This window comes from Gossypium arboreum, chromosome 5 (genome assembly GCF_025698485.1).
Source record: "Gossypium arboreum isolate Shixiya-1 chromosome 5, ASM2569848v2, whole genome shotgun sequence".
NCBI lineage: Eukaryota > Viridiplantae > Streptophyta > Magnoliopsida > Malvales > Malvaceae > Gossypium > Gossypium arboreum.
The window spans coordinates 38,910,274-38,933,888 of record NC_069074.1 but is presented as its reverse complement, the minus strand read 5'-3'; the positions used below and the strand labels follow the sequence as shown (position 1 = coordinate 38,933,888).

The 23,615-nt window shown below is 33.7% G+C and overlaps 2 protein-coding genes across 4 annotated transcripts; one reads left to right on the top strand and one right to left on the bottom strand.

Moving 5' to 3' along the window:
• Positions 1-282: 282 nt before the first annotated feature.
• LOC108453177 (AP3-complex subunit beta-A) lies at positions 283-9,359 on the top strand. 3 transcript variants are annotated; one of them, XM_017751126.2, is made up of 12 exons: positions 283-458; positions 587-790; positions 1,254-1,330; positions 1,750-1,999; positions 2,380-3,006; positions 3,564-3,737; positions 4,567-4,693; positions 4,781-4,890; positions 5,613-5,813; positions 6,684-7,675; positions 8,083-8,352; positions 8,758-9,359. In XM_017751126.2, the coding sequence occupies exons 2-12, from the start codon at positions 626-628 to the stop codon at positions 9,119-9,121; spliced, it is 3,357 nt and encodes a 1,118-aa protein (XP_017606615.1). In that variant the 5' UTR covers positions 283-458; positions 587-625; the 3' UTR covers positions 9,122-9,359. The 3 variants fall into 3 exon arrangements, with proteins under 3 accessions (XP_017606615.1, XP_017606614.1, XP_052883802.1); XM_017751125.2 differs by having other exon boundaries at positions 283-790; XM_053027842.1 differs by having other exon boundaries at positions 283-790; positions 8,741-9,359.
• A 491-nt stretch (positions 9,360-9,850) lies between these two features.
• LOC108450288 (uncharacterized) lies at positions 9,851-14,457 on the bottom strand. Its single transcript, XM_017747843.2, has 10 exons — positions 14,102-14,457; positions 13,936-14,011; positions 13,749-13,846; positions 12,775-12,876; positions 12,533-12,619; positions 11,820-11,936; positions 11,227-11,330; positions 10,989-11,128; positions 10,462-10,598; positions 9,851-10,361 (listed from the first exon to the last, which is right to left on the bottom strand). Exons 1-10 carry the CDS (start codon positions 14,342-14,344, stop codon positions 10,185-10,187), a joined length of 1,281 nt encoding a protein of 426 aa, XP_017603332.1. The 5' UTR covers positions 14,345-14,457; the 3' UTR covers positions 9,851-10,184.
• Between the last annotated feature and the right edge of the window lie 9,158 nt (positions 14,458-23,615).

Genomic DNA, 23,615 nt, shown 5'->3' with positions numbered 1-23,615 from the left:
AAATATTGTAATTACATCAAGATTGAAATTTCAAAATTTGAAAAGTATAAGAATTTAGAATGATCCAATTGGAAAATATAAACTAAATCTACAACTATATGCATAGTACAAGACTAGTCATTGAGTTTAACAAAACATATTCAATTTCTAGTGTTTGAGTCAATATTAAAATTTTAAAATTCAAAAGTATAAAACTAAAGTTGACTAATTCTAAAAGTATAAGAACTAAAATTGATCAAATTAAAATATATAAACTAAATTCACAACTTTCTCAAAGTACAAGGATTAATAGCAGAATTTAACATGTAGTAAATCTCGACGGACCTAAACACTCAAAACCCTTTTCTCGGCTTCCTTTCCAAAATTGTATGTCATCATAGTGGGATCAACTTTATCCTGCTAACCAATCATCCCATATCCAGCTCCGCACTTGCTCACTCCGTCGAAGGCTTTCATTAGTACATCAAGAGATCACAAAGCCTTCTCAATTTCCCCCTTGAAATTAATTTTTCAAATTCAATTTTGATGAATTCTTAATTTGTGTAAAGAAGAAAAAAGGAAATACTAATCGGAAATGTTTCCACAGTTCGGAGCGACTGCGGAGACGTTGAGCAAGGCGTCGACGATGGTGTTCCGGATCGGAACCGATGCTCACCTCTACGACGATCCGGATGACGTCAGCATAGCTCCGCTTTTAGATAGCAAATTCGATTCGGAGAAGTGTGAGGCTCTCAAGCGACTCCTCGCTCTCATCGCTCAAGGCTTCGACGTCTCCAATTACTTCCCTCAGGTAATTTGTTTTTCATTTTTTTATTTCTTTTTATTGAATGAACTCTGAAAAAATTACTTAAAATTTAATATTGAAGTGATCTGGATTTTGTAATTTCATTCAGAGGACCTTTTTGACTGCTGATAAGGTTTCTGGAAAGTGTAAATAAATTTAAGTGTTTGAAAGTTTAAATATCATTGTTTAATAGAAGGTGTAGTGAACTTATCACAGGATAATTGAGAAAGAAAATTAAGCTATCGAGTGTTGTAGTTATAATTCATTGGATCTTTATTTATAGCTGTACTCTGATTAGTTAAGAAATGGTTGAATCGGGTCTAGGAGTGTTGATAAATACAGATAGCTGTTCATAATTGCATTCATGATATGAAATCAGGGTTTGGTAATGGATACTTTTAAATCTTATATTTGTTTGTTAATTGAGGTGTACATATGTTTTTCATCTCTCTGGTTGCTTGAATTACAGGTTGTTAAAAACGTGGCATCTCAATCTTTGGAAGTAAAGAAACTTGTTTATTTGTATCTACTGCATTATGCTGAAAAGTATGTTTCGCAAACTTCTCTTACAATATTCTTTTTATTTTCCTATGGTTGCTTCCATATGTTAAGAAGCAATATTAGTAAATGAGGGAATATTAGTATGAACAAAGAACATGCTTGCTTGAAATCTATCTCTAATTGCACTGGATAGAAACGGTATCAAGTTTAATTAGTTATTAGATAAGAGTAGTTATTAGTTATTAGATCATGGTTTTTAGGCACTTTTCAAGTTTAATTAATTACAATTCATTTTGAAGAACTTTTCTTTTTCTTAATAAAAGCAGTGCTTGAGATGGTGGAAACTCATTAGTTTAAAATAATAGTGGCTCAAAGGAGAGGTGATGAGTGACCTGGATTGTATTTCTTGTGTTAAAGCAGGTACATTGAACTTATTGTTAATGTTTCTGTGTTTAATTTTGTAGGCGTCCCAACGAAGCATTGTTGTCAATTAATTGTTTCCAGAAGGATTTGGGGGACCCTAATCCCTTGGTGAGAGCATGGGCACTTCGCACCATGGCTGGAATTCGTCTTCATGTTATTGCACCTCTTGTTCTGGTGGCTGTGGGCAAGTGTGCTAGAGATCCATCTGTCTATGTTAGAAAATGTGCAGCTAGTGCTCTTCCAAAAGTACATGATTTGCGCCTAGAGGAACATACCTTGGCAATTGAAGAGGTTCAATTGATAGATTTATTTCTTCATTGTTATTTTTGCTTTCATGTTTTCCACAATTTATTATGACCTTACTTTGCTACGACTCGATTTCCATTGTTAAGATCAGTCGAAAACTGCTTCCTTAAAAGGTTTGGTATTTTTGGACAGAAGGTTTTAGACTAGTTTGACATGCAATATGCAAAGATAATATCTTTTCATCTTTTGTGCCTGCATTTTTCAGGAATTTTTTTACCTAAATAAACATTCATAGATTTGTGCTTCTTTACTTGGATGTTCAATTTTAGATGTCTTTAGTAGCATGACACGTTAGGCATCTATCTCTTGTTATAATACATTTCGATAGGGTTGGATTTGTACCAATAATTAATTATACTTTGCAGATTGTTGGGATGTTGTTAAATGACCGCTCCCCTGCCGTAGTTGGTGCTGCTGCTGCTGCATTTGCTTCTGTTTGTCCATATAATTTATCTTTGGTCGGGAGGAATTATAGAAAGTTATGTGAGATTCTTCCTGATGTGGAAGAGTGGGGTCAGATAGTCTTGATTGGAATTCTTTTACGCTATGTTATTGCAAGGCATGGGCTAGTGAAAGAATCCATTATGTTTTCTCTGCAATATACTGAGAGCTCACATTCTGCAAAAGATGGTTCAGATGTTGACTTTGGACTAGTTAAGGAATCCACTGACTTGAGTGGGACATGTGATTCTGAATTTTTAAACACAATTTCCAGGTGCTATATGGAGGGTCCGGATGAATATTTATCTAGGTCAAGTTATGCCAACAGGGAGTCCTTTGAATTAAATGGTGCACAATTTACATCTGGAAAAAGTAATGATGATGTCAAGATCCTGCTTTATTCTACATCTCCCCTGTTATGGAGTAACAACAGTGCTGTGGTACTAGCAGCAGCTGGTGTACACTGGGTTATGGCACCAAAGGAGGATGTTAAGAGAATCATTAAACCACTCTTGTATTTGCTGAGATCCTCTAATGCCTCAAAATATGTGGTATATTACATGTCCTTATTTCTTCTATTTCATGCATTTACAATATGACATCTTTATACTGTTCTATGTTTATATGAAACTTGATAGGTAGTTGTGCATACAAACACCATGTAAAATATGCACACATGTATGTATCCATGAATGTTCTTAGTTGGATGCTTTACTTCATCGTGGAGTTCTCTATTTCAATGAGCATCGAAGATTTTGCCTTGTTTTGTTCTTGCTTATCATAATTTCAAGAAGTTTTTGATTCTGTAGTGTCCTTATGTTATGAATTACACAAGAATTATTACTACAAAGTTCTTTTTTAAGGTTATATTATGGTTTGGTCTTGCTCCATCCATACTGCCAGTAGCTGCATATGTGATGTGGATAATGCCACATTACATGGTTTTTATATAATTGGAGTTCCATACTTTAATTGTTCTATGATTACTACTCTTGTGACATTTCCTTTGGTATACCCAATTCTTAGATTTTGGTTAATCTTCCTAGTTTATGTTTCAAGTTTATTGCTGGGAGGTGGCTAAAATGGTTATTTTGATTTGCATGAGCAGGTTCTACGCAACATTCAAGTGTTTGCTAAAGCAATGCCTTCTCTCTTTGCTCCATACTTTGAGGACTTCTTCATTTTCTCTTCTGAATCATATCAAATCAAAGCCTTGAAGCTTGAGATACTTTCTTACATTGCTACAGATTCATCCATTTCTTCTATTTTCAAAGAGTTTCAGGTAGTAGCCGCCTTCCTAAGAAATTTCCTATCCTTCTTGTGATTTGCATTTTGTAGATATAGAAGACAGAAGAAATAAATGTTACATTGAAACTTTTCTCTGGGTTTTTGCAATTAGTTTCCTACACATCCATCTAGATGGTCTAGAAGAAGATATCACTGTAGTCCTCAGTATTGAGGAGGATGTTATTTCTGGCCTTTTTCATTCTATGCAAATCATTTTGTTTTAGGATTTGCTTCTGTGTATTTGATGTGATAATATATCGTTGGAATTATTTTTGTACTGGCAAAAGCCTTAGTAAGTAACTAAACTAAATGTGTTATATGGACCATTTCTGGATCACCTTAATTTTAAACAGATTGGTTCTGTTTAGTTTTGCAATATACAGCTCTTTTCTTTTCTTTTTTTAACCAATGACTATTCAGATTCTATTTAAAAGGAGGTTGCACATCTGAGCTCATCTAAGTTACCTGTTACTGAAGTTGCTTAGCCTAACCATATGTATATTGTACTTTTGGTGCTTGACTGTCCAAGGCCTTATCCTTACACTATCAACCTTGGAAAACTGAAAAGAAAGAAAAAAATGTACTAGTAACTCCCCTGATATGTTTTAGGAAAAACAAAGAGATTGGGACGCAATGGATTTGAAAAAATTCAATAATTTTCAGTTTCCACTTTTGAGCATCTGAGTGACACTAAGCCATTTCTTAGTCAGTATCACAAAAGAAATGATCTTGAGGCCAGTTGACCTGTTGAAATTTCATTTGTTATACAAGTATGCTAACCCCTGATTGCACGAATTGATACTTATATTTTTGTTTGTTCTTAGGATTATATTAGAGATCCAGACAGGCGATTCGCTGCTGATACAGTTGCTGCAATTGGTCTATGTGTGCAACGGCTTCCAAAAATGGCACATATATGTGTAGATGGGCTGTTGTCTCTGACTAGACAGGGTTAGTTCCTCTTTCCTACTACTGGTTGTTTAGTAATGTTCTAGAGAATTTAGTCCTTGTTCTTTGAGCTGTTGCTGAACTTTGCAGAGTTCGTGACAAAAGATTTTGGGTTTGAAGATCAAGAAGCTGGTATTTTGACTCAGGTTATTATGTCTATAAAATCAATCATAAAGAAAGACCCACCAAGTCATGAGAAGGTATCCTTTTTTTGCTTGTTTCTTTTTAAGCTTTAGCTTTGCCTTTCAGCTTTTTTTTTGGCTGAATATTTAAATTATTTGTGTTTCTGCTTTCAATTCACAGTTTAAACTAATTCGTTTTATTTTACTTTTGTACATATGCATATATTGTATTATTCAGTTGCAAACCTTATATTTCATTATTTATTATATGTTATTTTCACACGCACATGTGTGTTCAAATATTGCATATATCATATCATTATTAGTTTCAAACTATAGATTTCATTTATTATTTTATGTTATTTTCACACGCATGGGTGTATTTTAAATATGTAGTTTCCATATGCATACGCATGTGATACAATTACTAGTGTCTATAAAATCAATCATAAAGCAAGACCCACCAAGTCATGAGAATGTATGCTTTTTCTGCTTGTTTATTGTTAAGCTTTATATAAGGTCAAGGACAATATATAACACATACTTATTTCACTTATGATGTTTCTTTCATCAGCTGTTCCTGAATTTTGTTTCTACTTATTGTTGCAACTTTATGTCTATATTTACTTTTACTTTGTCGGTAAGGTGGGTTTAACGAGAATGGCTACTACAGTGGTGCTCTACGTCGTGTTTCTCTATTACTCTATCCTACTTTCTAACTTCTTTACAAGCCTTGTGGTATTTTCAGAGGTTCATATTAGTTGGTTGATAATTGACCTTTTCCTTTCTTTCTTTTAAAGGTTATAATTCAGTTGGTCCGCAGTTTGGATTCAGTCAAGGTGCCTGCAGCTCGTGCAATGATTATTTGGATGGTTGGAGAATATAGCTCTTTGGGTGAGATAATTCCTAGGATGTTAACCACGGTGCTGAAGTATCTTGCATGGGGTTTTCCTTCAGAAGCACCAGAAACAAAGCTTCAAATTCTTAACACAGTGTGTAAGGTATTTCCTGGAGCCATAATATTCTCCTTTTAACGTGCTATAGTTGCTGCCTCTGTAATATGTTCCATTTACTACTTATATACATAGAAATAGTTTAAGATTAGCACTTGGAATCCTCTCTCTGTTCTCTCTTAAAAAAAATATACTTACAACACTTGGGTTTTGAACACCATTCATTTATTGGATTCTTTTATGTAGTCAGAGGATTTGTAATGGTAATTGAAGTAGATGTCTTTCTTCCAAAGAAAATGAAAGAAAACTAAAACTTGGAAACTTAGTCATGATTTTGTTTCCTATGTCAGATACACACATTAGACTGATGCGCAAACTGGATATTTACCTTACTTTGTGGTCAAGCATGTTATATACATTAGCATCTATACTCTACATCTTTTGAATTCTCTGGAGGTAATTGATATTGTTTCCACTGGCAATTGTCCAAGGAGTTCTACCAAAACTAATCTCATTTGGAGTGAAGAGTTATGCAATATTCTGGTTTCTTTTGTTGCCTGATGATTCCACTGCTTGTCACTAAGCCCTTCCAGTTCTTTCCTTTTGTCTAAGTTAATGCTGGCATTTTCTACTCTCAGATCAAGATATTCTTGATCCATTGGAGTAGCAATGTTCTATTATTTCCAGAAAACAACATTGGCCTTCCTCAAATTAATCAGTTTTTGCTTTATTTATGATGTGGATGGAGGTTGTCAGTCTGAACAAGTTGCAGCAAATAGCATATCGTAATAGGAAAAGAGGCAGCAATTTGTTACCGTTGCATGTTATCTTTAATATGTTGTACATTTTGTAGTTTATCAGTTTTCTTTGTTTGATGTTAATGTTCAGAGAAAAAGTCTTAGTTGTCTGCACTTGCAGGTTCTAGAAGGTGCAACAGGAGACGATCTGTGGACATTCAAGAAAATATTCAGCTATTTGATTGAATTGGCTGAATGTGATTTGAACTATGATCTTCGTGACCGAACTCGTTTATTGAAGAAACTTCCATCATGCAACTTAGTCTCTCTAGGACTGGAGGAAGGAACAAATGATCTTCCTGGAAACGACCTTCTGCATATAGTTGCTGAGTGCATATTAGGAAGACAAACAAGAAAAGTGAAACCTAAATCATTTAGTTACCGGTATTATCTGCCTGGGTCTCTCTCGCAGATAGTTCTTCATGCAGCTCCAGGGTATGAGCCTCTCCCAAAGCCTTGTAGTTTGCTCCTTGATGACCTCAATGTGGCTGAAGGAACGAGTGAAATGAAAAGGGCGGCCGATTACAGTGGGACAGATGATTATGGCTCATCATCAGATCCTTCAGATGAGGAAAGTGCTTCTGATTATGATTCTCAACGCTCAGTCACTGAATCTAGTGGCGGTGATCATGGCGATGACAGTGAATTTACTAGTGAAGGAAATGATAATGCAGATCCATTGATTCAGATTTCAGACATCGGCAATGCTTCTGAAAATCAGAATGGAGTTTCTCAGTCTTCTCCTGCTAATCTGGGGGAATTGATGTCGAATAGAGCTCTGGAGTCATGGTTGGACGAACAGCCTGGTTCATCGAACCCATGCCTGCCAAAACAAAGTCAAGTCCGAATATCATCAGCAAGAATATCTGTTGGGGATGTTGGAAAGCAGGTTAAACAAAAAAGTTATTCACTGTTAGACCCTGCTAGTGGAAATGGTTTGAAGGTGGATTATTCTTTTTCATCAGAAATATCAAGTATATCCCGTCTACTTGTATGCATAGAAGTTTTCTTTAAGAACTGTTCATCAGAGATTATATCAGAAATAACCTTGGTTGATGAGGAATCTAACAGAGCCTTCGATTCTGCTGACAAGACTGCTGTTGTAAATGAGAGGTACATCTGTTCTTGTCTTTGAAGTTCCCAGGATATCATGTTTATGCATCTTTCATTAACTATTTGATTGATCAATTGTTGAAAAGCTCTATATTATTGTTCCTTCAGATGTTCATATATTGACGAGTCTTTCAGTAATCAAGGAATCTAGAGGAATTTACAAGCTCAACTGAATTCACTCTGTTTCATTTTAGTCATCTAAATTCTTTAATAGGAGACGAGTTAAAGCATCTCATTTCAGAAGCTCTAGCTCATATTCTGCAGTTTGAAGTTCTACTTTCTTTGTTTAACTAGTATGTTCATGTAGTGTTACATTTTGTATATTATATTCTTCGATATGTGTTAGCATTTAGTCGTTTTATGCCTTAAGCAATGTTATCTCAGTACCTAATTTCTTGATACTGCAGCCCCTTGACATCCTCTGATGATGTGCCAACACTAGTTCCGATGGAGTCGATTGTTTCTTTAGAACCTGGTCAGACGACAAGAAGGATTCTTCAAGTTCGCTTTCATCACCATCTATTGCCTTTGAAGCTAGCTTTATATTGTGATGGGAAGAAGCTTCCAATTAAGTTGCGGCCTGATATTGGATATTTTGTAAAACCCTTACCAATGGATGTTGAAGTCTTCATCGATAAAGAATCTCATCTCCCAGGGATGTTTGAATATGCAAGGAGGTTAGTCATCACCTCTTAGTTCTCTCTGCTGGATATTGAGTTGAAATTTATTTGTATTTACAACTTTTTTTAAAAATAAATATCATGGCAATTTGATTTCTCCCCATGATTAAAAAATCAGACCAGCATAGCCGCTTGGATCGATTGAATTGGGAACTAGCAGGCTATCCGGTCCAACATAGTTTTTTAACATTGGGAGCCAATGAACCAGCATAGAATTTTTTTTCTTTTAAAAAAAATGGAGTTTTGATCAAACCGATCAGTTGAATCAGAGGTCCCACTAGTTTGACCTCCACTCCGGTTTTTTAACATTGATTTCTCCTCTCTAAGGTTATACTGTAAAATGAGTACTTGTTTCGTTCCTTGATTACACGGCATTCTTCACCAGATTCTTATGTATAACAGTTGCACTTTCACTGACCACATTGTGGAGCTAAACGAGGAGAATGGGGATAGCTTGTTAGTCAAAGACAAATTTCTTGCAATTTGTGAGAGCTTAGCTCTAAAAATGCTTAGCAATGCAAATCTTTGTCTCGTATCTGTCGATATGCCCATTGCTGCTAACCTAGATGATGCATCGGGTTTGCGCTTACGGTTCAGCTCTGAAATCTTGAGTAGTTCGATTCCTTGTTTAATTACCATTGGCGTTGAAGGTAAGTGCACTGATCCATTAAACTTATCCATTAAAGTAAACTGTGAAGAAACTGTTTTCGGCCTAAATCTGTTGAACAGAATAGCAAATTTCTTAGTTGAGCCTACCCTTTCTTAAAATCATTTTTGGTGGTTTTGGTTGAAATTGACGACCTTGTCGATGTTTGAAGAGTAATCAGATTATGATTGAGTGATAGATATGTTTGTATTTAGATTTTTTGTTTTTTGTTTTTTTTTTTTTGTCCTTTTTAAGTTCTATTATGTATTAAAAAGATCCTTGAAGGATCATATGATCATACTCTTTCCAATGAGGGTTGAATACGAACAGTTAAAAAGAGAAACGAATTTTTTTTTAATTCATATTGTTGTTCACCAGTGATGAATTTTTAATTCATCGAATTGTGAATTATTATGATTTCATTTTTTCCCCTTATGTGGAAATGATCTGTTTTTATGCTTTTCTTTTTAGTTCTTTTAGCAGAGTTTGTGGCTTTTTTTATTTACCGTTATTAGTGTTTTAACAAATTTGAAATTTAGTAGTGCACTTTTATTTTCAATAAAAATTTAATCCTATCTTTCGTAATTTATGGTCCAAGATTCAATTATTAATATTATTAAATTTATTAATGTTAACATTTTGAAATTAAAAAATACCCGGTAATAATATAATTAATTTTATTTAACAAAATAGTTTTAATAATGTTAACAATTAGAACTTTGAGATCAAAAAAGTAAAGAAACTAAATTTTAAAAATAAAAATACAAGAACTAAATTTTAAATTTATCGAGAATATAAGACTTATAACATATTTTAATTAAATAATAAATGAAACTAGAGGCATCAAAATTTAGAAAATTTAAAACTATTCATTATTTTGCGTGTGATTATTACACATAGAGAGATGGTATAGGACCCTCCAGTCTACTTGAATTAACCTTTGCCATCAACCGCGTTGAAGAGTTAATTGTGTACACATAGAACCAGGGTTGCGCATGGTTTGGTGAAGGGTATTAACACCTGAATCACGAATCATCCATGCCAAGATTGGACTGTGAATTTACTCATGACTCATGAACCTTTAACGCCGATTTTAAGATCCCAAACTGTTGATCCCCCTCCCCCCTCCATATAACAACATTGACGGCTAAAATGCACCAGCCCCAAATCATGGCATCAATATTCAACATGCAACCGCAACATCTGATTGCGATTCCTCGCGGTCAGATTCAATAATCAGAGGACTTTTCTGGAAGTTATTTCTTAGCTGACCGCAGGCAGCGCTTGCATCCAGACCCCTTGTCTGACGAATACTAACAGTTATTTTACGAGACTCCAGTGCACCTGCAAATGCTGACACCTGCAAAAATAGAATTCAGGATTAATGTATATGATCAAGAAATTCAAGAATTTATTTCAGGCAGAAATGAGGGGGAAATGATAAATAGTTGTAGGTATACTGTTTTTTTGTTCGGCCGTCGATACTCAGAGCCCTCTATCGGATTGAAAGGTATCAGATTGACATGATAACCACGTCCCCATTCATGCAGTAGCTCAGCTAGTTCTCGTGCTTGTTCTACTGAATCATTCACCCCAGCTGCATTAAAAATAAAATAAAATAAAATTACAGCTTTAAACCACTTGAAGTCGCAAAAGTAGTAACAAGGTGCTAAAAAAGCGCTTGCCCGAGTAAAGTAAGGTGCAATACATGTGTGAATACTGAATATATATAATGTGCATATCTATGTCTATACACAAACAAAGTTGTCCAGCTTATATTACAGAACGTTAAGAAGTATTTGATGTTATCTCCTTTCTTACTAGTAAAGGCAACAACTAGAAAATTAAAGAAATTCAATGGCAAGCTTTTTTTGTGATGCCTAGATAAACCAAAGCATTCACAAAGAGCTTTTGTTTTTTCTGTGGCACTACATGCAATGACAACACTGGGCATGAAAGAAACTTATTAATGTGAAACACCAGGTACCTAGCAGTGCATATTCAAAGGAGACTCGCCGACTGGTTTCAGCGAAGTAATCCCGGCAGTCCTTCATGATTGCATCAAGGGGGTAAGATTTTGCACTGGGCACAATCATTTCCCTGAGTTTCTGGTTTGAAGCATGTAAGCTAATGACAATAAGTCAGTTAAATTAACATTGAAAAAGCTTAAGAATCAATATCCTTTAGATATTCGAGTCAAGTTGCAGTTTTTACATAAAACAGACCTGACGGCCAATGTTGATTGAAGCTTGTGAGAAGCTAGTTTTTTTATGGTGTTTGGAACTCCCACAGTGGAAATTGTAATCATTCTTTGCCCTATTTGAACATCCTGGAGACCAAAAATGAATTAATCAAACATCATAAATGAGCTTAATAGTAATGCAGCACATAATTGAGCCAGATCGAACTTAAGTTTTAAGATGCACAAGGTCGAGCTTAACTAAAAATTCGAGTCTCAAAGCTCGCCTCAAGCTCAAGAGTTTTACTTTGAAGATGGAGCTTGATTTGAGATACAGAACACACTGCTTGACCTCAATCAATTAGGCTTGTTTAATTGAGTAAAATTAGGATGCTCGAATTCAACTCGTTCAATAGCTTGAACTGGTTTAACTCAAAAATAACTGAGCAAAATTTGAATTGTTTTTCAAGATGAACCCGAGTAGCCTGTGACACAAAGTATTGTTTACATCCTAGTAGAAACAAAGGTTTCCTTTATTAGGAAGAAGAAGAATCAACTACATTTTATATCAGACTATAATAATACTTTAGACCACTAATATGTTGCACCAGAAAAAGTTGCAACTTGCAAACAATTCACCTTATTCAAGCATTGATGAGCATCAAGTACTGACTTCAAATTCAACATGGGCTCCCCCATTCCCATGAACACTACATTTGTCACTCTGTGCTTGAAAATATCCTCGATAGCCAATACCTGTTCACATAAATTGTCTTTACCACATATTACTCAAATCATAATGTCATTGTTGTAAATTCTAAAGAACAAACAGCCTCTATTCTTCCAGAATCTAGAACTTTAGCTAGCATTGAATCTCAAACCTACCAAATATCACCACTTAAGAGAGATTGCATAAATCAACCGAACTAAATTCTAGAAAGAGCTTTGAAAAGCATGTATGTACATGAAAAAGGAAAATTGAAGAAGCAGATCATATGTCTGCTCAATAATTTCTAGCCTTTGAAGATTCATTGAATACCTGTTCTTTTAGCCAACTCTCAAAAGCGGCTATACGAACCAACTAAGTTAAATTCTGGATTTTGATCACTTTATTTTCTAAAGTTATAAAAGCATGTACATAAAAGCAAAAAGTTGAAGAAATGGATTATATGATGCTTAATAAGTTTGTGCATTTCAAGATTCCTTGAGCACTCTCTGTTTCTAGCCACCTCTTAAAAGGTGACTACATGAATCACTAAGCTAAGGTCCGGATTTTAGCCTCTTTAATTTATAGAAGAGTTGAAGAGCATTTACGTACATGGAAAAAATAAAATAAGAAATGGATTAAATACCTGCTCAATAATTTCATGCCTTTGAAGATTCCTAGAATACCCTCCCTTTCCAGTGGCACAAAATGAACAACGCAAGGGGCAGCCTACCTGAATACCAAAATAAAACACAAAACAAGAAAACAATCAATAGGCATTTCATGGGATAACACCAGAAATACATAACTAAGCAAAGAAAATCATCCACCAACCAACTCCTAACAGGAACCAGAAAACATAAATCACAAAAATGGAAAAGAAATCACCTGTGATGATACGCATGCAGTAAGACGCATCGAACCCTTTTCATCTTCAACTGGAATGCCAACTGTTTCGATCAATCTGTTATCCTCCAACTTTAACAATAACTGAATGATCAACAAAAAAAAGACACATAATTAAGAATAAAAACCGACAACGAACCACAAAGCAAAATATTATCTAATTTACCAGGGAAAAGATTGAGCACCCAGAAGTTCATGATAAAATCTAAATATGGATAAACCAAGTAAAAATAGAGCCTCTATATCTAGTCATTACTTTGCGCTACATCCTTATTACTTCATTAAAGTTGCTAAAATATGTAAAAGATATAATAGAATATAAGCAAATAACTAAAATCCACACATTATAATCATTCACAAAAGTATAGTTTAACTTTTATATATATTCTAAAAACAATTTGATTTCATCTCCAATAGCAGTTTTTACTTCATGCTATCGTTTTTAAGCTAAGTGAAAATAAATTATATTATCCAACCTTTATTTTTTCCTAAGACATATGCACTCAAGACCTATGTTTGACATAGATTTAGACATTTGATTTCATCTCAAATGCAGTTTTTACTTTATGCTTCCATATTTAAAACTAAGTAGTAAAATTAATCTATATTATTAGATCTCTTCACTTTCTCCTATAGCCTATGTGTATGAGACCTGTGTTCGACATATATTCAGATCTATTATTTCATCTCAAAGCAATTTTCACTTTATGCTTTCGGATTAAAAACTAAATAGTAAAAATACCTATCTTACCCGAACTCTTCTATTTTAATTAAAGTACATGTGTTTGACACCTATATTCCACACATTGGGATAAGAGTAAGAGATATCATCCTCCAAACAGATTTAAAAGCTTTTAAGAATTTATGTACCTGTTTTGAACTCATACACTAGATCGCAAATCCAAATAACATAGAAATTAACAACCAAAATATAACATTCAATAGCATAAAATTACCTTAACGGTGCCATCAGCAGCAGTAACGGTGTGGTAAATTGGAGACCTTCCTATTTTCCATCCAGCTTTTATAAGATCATTTCTAAATGCTTGAGGCACTGTTTTTATTTTTTTTAAAAAGAGCTAAAATTTCACCAAATTAATAAACAAAAATAAATAAATAAAAATTATATAAAATGATTCTCACAGTGACTGAAATCCTGAATTTCTTTTGCCTTTCTCTTGTAAATTAAATGGTGTAGTTGCTTCCCTCTGTAACTTTGCTATATAATTAACAAAAAAAAGGGAAAAAAGAACAGTTATGAGAATTTTCAAGTGAAATAAATGAATGTAAATTTAAGTTGTGTAATTACCTGGCCGAACTCGACGGCGAGTTGTTGAAGGTCATGTTCAGACATGCCGAGGAGGACGCGAGGGTCCACGTGAGGGGCACGAGCGGATGAGGTAGGGGAGGAGACGGTGAGATTGCGCGACGGCGTGACGGTGGTGGAGGCGGAAGCGGAGACGGTGAAGGAACGGTGACGGGTGGCACGTGCGAGAGGAACGACGCAAACGTGCTGAAGCATGGAAATTTTGGTTGCAAACATGGCGTTCATCGTCTTTGAATTGAAGAGCAATAACCCTCTCTGTATAATATCAACAGTTTCAGCCTCATGAAATGGCTAAATCCTTAAACCTCAGCCTTTAGTGAAAAGACAAATTTACCCCTACTCCAAATCAATGGCTTGAGATAGTTATATGGGGCCTTCTGTTTTTCTTATGGTCCGAAAGAAATATGGGCTTTAAGGGGATATATTCTGGCCCAATTAAAATAATGAAATTTTGTGAATAAATGCAGTGGATAATGCATCAAATTTCTACTTTTAATACCAATATTAATGAATGAAGTGCTAAACGAGGAAAACATTTGGCCATATTTATATTTAAAATTCTAATCTCGACCTGAAATGCTCTTTGTAGTGGGTGGCCCTGGAAATCCATCCCATCTGAATAGATTAAGGGGTAAGAGCTTAAAGAAAATCAAATCAAGGGAGGATAATCCTCCTGAAAGGATGCATTCTTTGGAGAAGATGATAATCGTGAAACTCCTAGGAAGAAGAATAGGATTCAATTCTCCACTCACAAAGCCAACATCCCTGTAGAAGCCAATAAGTTCTTTGTAGCTAATGGATCTTAAGATCGGTGGAGGGTTTAGGTGGAGGATTACGTGGAAACCCTTTTTAGAAATTGACTTTTTATTTTAAAAAACGAAAATAAAAATGGAGTCGCAACAATCTTTTTTAATTAGATGTGATTGGATCACTTCAAATTTTAATAAAATGTTAGATTTATTAAAATTAATTTCGGTCTTACAAAATCCGAGAAATAGGTTCAGGAGTCGATTACGTATGAGGAAGGATTAGCACCCTTATTATGCCCAAAATTGGTACCTAATTGATTACTTGATACCTTTGTGTCAAGAAATGAAAATTTGAAGAAAATTTAAAATACGATTCCTTCTTGCATGATTGCAAACAAAATTGAATTTTATGGAAAGAGTTTTCTTATTTCGAGTGAATCAAGATAAGGATCATGTCCCATAAGTTAGGGCACGATATCTCGAATCCTCGAAAATAGAGATTCTCGTTATTTGGTTATTATCTAAGTCTTGTATATTTTGAGTTTTAAATAGGATATTTAGTTATTTTAGTTCTAAGAAGAGACCATACCTTGTAAATTAGGAGCATGACTTCTCGAATTCCCAAAAATAACGAATATTGTCTCGGGTTTAATTACATTTTATGCGTAGCATGAAGGGCGAATACACCACTTAATTTGATATGCAATTAAGCGTATTGCTAAGGTAAATAAATATATCTAAGCATGGGAGATAATATGATAATGGCTAGAATAAAGTGAAATAATTATACAAAAAATAAATAAGAAATAAATATATAAAAAATTCGAAATGATTATAGTAAAATAACAACATAAGAGCAAAAATAACAGTGATCACTATAATTAAATAGTAATAATGCGACTATAATAATAATGATAACACAAGTTAATGATAATAATAATAATGATAATTATAACATGATTAATAGTACATAAAAATAAATCAAAGATGAATCTGATAAAATAAATAAATAAATTGCATAATTCAAAGAGCAAAAATGTAAGTAACAAAAATGAAAATGCTAAAAACAATAAAGAAAAATGAAAGTAAATGCGTCAAATTAAATAAAGGACTTAATCAGAACTGTGATAAAATTTAAAGCATAAATTATGAAGAACCCCAAATGAAGGATTAAAATAAAAATAAAAATATAAGGATTCAGAGGGACATTATCCCAACAAATGCACATGTGTCGCATTTGACATCATTGTCAATAACTCGAGGGGACCAAATTGAAAACGCGATATAATTTAAAGTACAAATTTAAAGAAACAAAAAATGATTAAATTAAAATAAAACAGAGAAGTATAGGGACTCAAAGGATGATTTTCCCAACCCCAATACACGTGTCACTCCCTTAGAGGATCAATAGTGGGTCTAGGGACTAAATTGCACAAGAATGAAATAAAAGGATAAAAATAAAAACTAATAAAAAGGAAATAAGATAAGATTAAAAAGAAACGGAAAAGCAGAGGGACCAAAGTGGAAATTATCCCCTTCGTGCAAAAACACACTGATCCTAGGGGAGATTTGGGTTGAGCATTCAGTTTGAGTCTAAAACGATGTCATTTTGGGGCTTCTGAGACCTGCCCCAAACGACGTCGTATAATGACCCTATATATACCAAAAAAAATTCCAAAAAATCATTTCAGAACCATTTTTTAAAAAAAATTGAAACCCTCTTTTTTTTTTCTCTCCACTTTCCCTGTCCGACCTTAAAGTCCGGCAAGTTCTCCGTCATGGCCATTGGTCATCAGCAACGGAGGCTGCCGCCAGTGGCCGGAGATCGCAAAAAAAAAGTCTTTTTGCCCCTATCTTCTAAGGAATCCAGATCTGGGGTCAAAATACCTAGATCCGGTCAAAGTTCGATAATAAAAAAAGGGTCTTTCGACTTCTAGTTGTCCTTCGACGCGACCTTAGACGAACCCCCAGGGGTTCGGTACCCTTTTAGGCCAGAGGAGACTCCGACGACTGCATTAGAGGTAAGAACCTTTCGTATTCCCTTATATATATATGTGATATTCAAAAAAAATGAAAAAGAGAGAAATACCTTCGTTTGTTTTTTAAAAACTGTTGTAGTTTCTTTTTTGCATTTCTATTTTTTTATTGTCTCTCTAAAAAGTTACATGGCTATTCTGGCTTTTATAGCTGAATGTGTTATAGTATACTACTATTTTAGTTTTCCTTTTTTTGTTGTTCTTTGTATGCTGCATTTTTGTTTTTCTTTTTGCAGGCGTCCATAGCAAGGTCAACGGCGTTGGAGAGCTGCGCCTTGCCATTTTTGTGAAAGAGTGAGACCTTGGGCGACGAACTCGCTAACAAGGCGGAGGCAGAGGTTGCGGCGCGGATAACCCTAGGGTTTCCAAAAATTTTTAAGATAGTGGGCCTTAGGGTTTTTTATGTTTGGGCCATTATTTTTTGTAAATGGACTTTAATAATGGACTTAGTTTTTTTTTGTTTAGTTTGGGTTGGGCCGGGAAAATTTGGGCTATTACAGCTGCCCCTCTTTGCTCATTGTCGTGTAACGAGAATGGAGCAAAGACTTTAAGAATGACCAAATTTGTCTGGTCTTGTCAAATATCAACTTCTTTAGTGCTCCCTTTTTTCATGTAGTTCATCCCTTACATTCATTAGTTACTTTACTTTACCACATCTACTTCTATAACTTTCGGAATGCAAGATTTAGTATCATGACTTAATCTTGCTGTATTGCAACTTCAAGGAAATAAGATTTGTTGTTGTAACTTCGTTCTAACCCACAACAACTTCAGGGGTATAGGAATTGTAGCTTCAATTTGCTCTATTGCAACTTCAGGGGGATAAGATTTATAAATTCAATCTGCTCCACTACAACTTACGGTAGATAAGATTCGTAGCTTCAATCTGCTCCACTACAACTTCAGGAATATAAGGCTCGCTTTGGTAGATTCAATCCAACCTATTGCAACTTTAGGGGTATAGAATTTGTAGTTTTAATCTACTCCACTGCAACTTCAGGGAGGTAAGATTTGTTGTTGTTGTAGCTTTTTTTTCTCTCTCCACCTTCTCTGTCTGGCCCTAAGGCCTGGCGAGTTCTCCGCCGTGGCCACCAGTCATCAGAGATAGAGATCACCGCCTCTGGTGGCCGGAGACCGCAAAAAAAAAGGCCTTTTTGTTCTAGGGAATCTGAATCTGGGGTCAAAATCCCTAGATCTGGTCAAAGTTCGACAACAAAAAGGGCCTTTTGATTTCTAGTCGTCCTCCAACGCGGCCTTAGGCGAACCCTTAAGGGTTCAGTAGCCTTTTAGGCCATAAGAGACTCCGGCGACGGCAGTAGAGGTAAGAACCTTTCATATTCACTTTTTATATATATGTGTAATATTCAAAAATAATGAAAAAGAGAGTGATACCTTCATTTATTTTTTAAAAACTGTTGTAGTTTCTTTTTTGTATTTCTCTTGTTTGATTGTCTCTCTAAAAAGTTACATGGCTATTCTACCTTTTATAGCCGAATGTGTTACAATATACTACTATTTTTGTTTTCTTTTCTATTGTTCTTTGTGTGTTGCATTTTTGTTTTTCTTTTTTGTAGGCGTTCATGGCAAGGTCCATGGCGTTGGGGAGCTGCACCTTGCCATTTTGGTGAGAGAGTCAGACCTTGGGTGACGAACTTGCTGACGAGGCAAAGGTGGAGGTTGCGGTGTGTATAACCCTAGGGTTTCTGAACATTTTTAGGATAATGGGCCTTAGGGTTTTTTGTGTTTGAGCCATTATTTTTTTGTAAATGGACTTTAATAATGGACTTTGTTTTTGGTTTAGTTTGGGTTGGGTCGGGCAAAATTGGGCTATTACATATTACACTAGAGTTTTATTGGAAGGATCCTAAGTCTTCTTTAATAATATCTGATGGTCGAGCCGTGATCTTTGGATTTCTTTACTAGTATTTCATACCCAAATATGAGTTAGATTACTAGGACTCCCCAATGCTTGGTACAAATATAACATTTTATGAGTGACTGGAGAAGTTATAGACAATGTAATTAAAATTGACATCAATACCAATAATGGTACAACAAGTAAATTTGCGCATATAGTAATATCAATTGACTCATGAATCTTTTGATTTCAAAATTGTAAATAAAAAGTGACTTACAAGGGGTGGAATCTAAATCTCTAACTAATATTTGATTGATCATAGTCATCCTTCATACTTTTACTCTTCAGCAACAAAAATCTCTTTCTTAGCAACATATTTCTTCTTAGCGATAAACTTCTTTTCCTCCGCAACAAACTTCTCATCATTAGTAGTCAATCCCTCCTCAGTAACAATCTGATCATTAGGGGTGAGCAAAACTCAATTTAATTTAAAATTTTTTTCGAATTTTGAGTTAATCAAATTAAGCTATTCGAGTTATTTAAACTATTCGAGCCAACTTAAATAACTCAATTCGAGTTTCGAGTTCAAGTCGAATTGAATTTCAGGATTCAAATAATTCGAATAACAGATTGGTGTAAATACTTTTTTTTATCCCCGTCAACTTTGAAAATAAGCAAATAGGTCACTCTTTAAAAAAATCAAAATAATTCTAAAAATTCATAATAATTTTTAAAATTTAAAATATTTATAAAATTTCAAATTTTATTTTTAAAAAATATAAAATTCTTAAAATTCTAAAATATATATATAAAAATTTTAAATTTTAAATTTTTTAAAATAATAATTTTGGGACCTAATTAATGATTCAATTTTATCACACTCAAGTATCTTATTTTTTATTATTTTACTTTGAAAAAACTTCAAATATATGATTTTAAATTTATGTGCTCTAACATGAAATTAGTTACACTGTAACAATATTTTTATTTGACATGTTTAATTTAACTTGAACAATTTCACTCGGTTCGATTCGACTTAACTAGAATTTCATTTCACTCGTCTCGATTTGAAAAAAATTAAATTAAGTTAGGATGATGAAATATGACTCATGAATTTGATTAAATCGAATTTTTTTTACTCGATTCAATTGAACGTACACTCCTACTTATCATCATCAACAATAAAATCCTTCTCCCTCAGTAAATAAAATTTTCCTCATCAATAGTTTACTCCTCCTTAGTAACAAACTTTTGCTTATCAATAATAAATTTCTCTTCGTCAATAGTAAGCTTCTCGTTCTAAGTAGCAAACTTTTGCTCTTCAATAACAAAATCCTACCTCGTGAAGTCCATCCTTTTGATCTTCAACAGCAAAATCACGTTTTGTGCAGTTGAAAGCCTTGCTCTTCAGCGGCAAAATTCTACGCTGTGTAATTCAAACTTCTAGTCTTTAGCAAAATCATGCATGTGCGGTCATAAACTTTGTTCCTTACCGTCCAAATTTAGAGGATACAATCAATAAATTCACTCCCACATAATTCACACCGAATAATTTCACTCTTGCATAAAATCAATTAGAAGATGCAATTAAGTCAAATAAATTGACATTCACATATTTACTACTACATTTTTGATAGAGTCGAATTTCTCAAGAAATAAAAATTATATTACTTAAATCAATTTCGATTGGTCAAGATACTTATCTAATCAAAATATCAATCTTAGTCTAATTAAATAGAAACAATTGTTAAGGTAGAACATTAATAAAACTAGATGTTTGATGTCAAGCACAATACAAATAAAATTTGTAAGAAAAAAGATTAGGCAATGTTTAATAATATAGACATATAATAAATGATAGGGCAAAGCCTAAGGACCAAGCATAAATGCCATAGGAATTGTGAGCTCCTTTTCTCCATCTCTAACTTTACTTTCTTTTTTTTTTTTTTGTATACATCAAACTCTTGATAAAGATATGGCATTGACTTAAGCATAAAAAAAATAATAATCCCGAATCACAAATTTTGACGTCCCAAACTCATGTTCATTTTATAGAAACTCGAAGTATTTTAACCCAATTCATATTTTTCCAAGTTGCATCTCCATCCATCCATAACTAAATATGTGTTCTAAACGTTAAATCTCAATTGAATTCAACTTGAAAAGAAGTTTTTAGGTAAAAGTACTATAGAAATCTTTGCATTAGAAGCTAGATTGTATTTTTTTCCCTTTTTTTTTAAAAAATAAGTAAATTAATTCCTATATGTTAGACTAAAGAATAAATTGGTCTATTTTATTAAAAATTTCATCATTTGTTACTATTAAAAATTGTTGTGGCTGACAGAAAAATTAGATAGTTACATGTGGCATACCACGCGTACCTCATTATGACATGCAAAGATTAATTTTTAACTATAGAAATAGATGAGATTTTTAACAAATGACCAGTTTACTCTTTGATCTAACATATAATGACTAGTTTTTCCATTTTTTAAGTACAGAGGGAAAAATGTAATTTGACTCCTAGTACAAAGGCCTCCATGGTACTTTTTACCAAATTTTTTAGCAATTTAGGTTGAATTAAACAATAAACTTAGTTAAATTAATTAAAAAGATTTATATTAATTTTAATATGGGATAAATCTCAAAATTATCCATGAACTTTGATTTAATGTGCAATTCTATACATGAAATTTGATTTTGTACAATTTTATACATGAAATTTTAATTTGGTCAAATTCTCACAAATTATTAACACAATTATTGATATAACATCATTTTATTTTTATATATTGCATACACAAATAGTTATTTCTAATGGGTAAACTACAGCATTGATCACCCAACTACATGTAAGTTTTTGTTTTGATTACTAAACAATGAAAAATTACAATTTTGTCACAAAAATTTTTAAGATTGTTTTTTTAAGTCACTCATCCATCAACTCGTAAAGGAATGGTGACGTGGCACTAACTAAGATAAATTTAATCCACTTCATTATGCCATATGGATTTTATAATTTCCACATAATTTCCTTGTTTAATGAAACAGTGAATTTTGCACGAATAAAAATAATATCTTCAGCTTCTTTCTCTTTCACCCTCTACTTGCTCTCTTCAAAGCTAATCGAAAAGTTAAACTAAACCCAAAATCTGATACTCATGAATTTTAGGCCACCATACCCCATCACAAGTTGATCCGAAACTTTAACCCTAAATAATTTTCACTTAAATTATTTAAATCCAACCTCTATATTATTCACAGCTAAACCAAATCAGAAATCTTAACCTTCAAAAGTTTCATTGCTAAGCTGACCTGGAGATATCAATTACTATAGTATTAAATGTAGTAAGCAGTGGCGTAGCCAGGGGGCTGGCATGGGCCCCGGCCCCCCCTAAAATGGAAAATTTCATTTTAGGCTCTTAAAATTTTTTAAAAATTTTAAATTAGTAAAGCTAAAATTGCACTTTGGCCCCCCTAAAATTATAAAAATTCAATTTAATCCTTTACAAATTATAAAAATATAAACTATAAAAAATTAAAATTTCATCCGGCCCCCTCTAAAAAATTTTTCTGACTTCGTCCCTAGTAGTAAGTAATCTTCACCATCAAATTCTTTGCATTTGACTAAGAGAGGGAGAGATTCCTTTAACTCCATTAATGTAATACCCCTACCCGTATTCATTGCCGGAATAGGGTACGAGGCATTACCGGAGTTTAAGAATTAATTTTTTTTTTTATATTCAATATAGCCCCTTTAAAAATATCTAACCTTTCCTGCAATATTAAATCGAGACCAATCCACATCAACCAAATCAATTCAACATATTTTCAAGATAAATTCATGCATATTTATAAGATAACGTCATCACATATCTAAAACCAGGTTTGTTAACCATACTAATGGCTAACTTTACATTCATTTCACGTTAACATTTACTTTATTAGCTTATACATGCCATTGATTTCCAAAATAAAGTTTCTTTATATACCGAAATCCTGAGGTTGACAGTGTGATGTGTCTCCGACCAAATCTGACCCCCGAGCTCTTAACACTACAAAACAGGGAAAAAGGAAACGGGGTAAGCACTTTGTGCTTAGTAAGCTCATGTAACAAGAATTATACTTACCTAATATTTTCAATACAATATAATAAACATTCATATATCCATTCAATGCATTATTACCCTAACATGCACAAACTCAACATTCAAGTTAGTACAATAATTTCCATGTATCAATAATATATATACCATGATTGATGAGCTCGTCAATATCATGATTTCCATTTCCTTGCTATTTTTCCATATTTATCCCGTTGAATTTATCAGAATTTCGATAGATTTTCAGAGGTACACATTTATTGTATAATTCCGGGTCCGTCAATTCTTATTCATGTGCGCACATATCCATTTCAGAGAGCACACTCATGAACCTCAACCTTGCGGCGGGATTACCGGTCAGTGAATCTCGCAATATAAACTCATAGAGTATTGTTGGGATTACCACCAAAGCTAAATCCCTACAACGACAATTACTCTAATGAGCTTGGATCTGAATTACCATTCAAAGCTAAATTCAGACCCTAACTCGGATTACCCGTCCGGCTAAATCCATTTTACACATATTCTTGGAGGGCTATATCAGATAGATCACCCGTCCGGCTAGATCCTTTTACCGTCAATTCCTTTTCGAGATCCATCGAATTTTCCTTTCATTCAAACGAGATTTCTTCCCATTTTATCAAATATATCAATGTTTCATAAATTTCCATATAATGAACATTCAAATCATATTCATATCAAAACATACAATCTCAAGCATTTAAGAATATAATTCAAGTTACACGAACT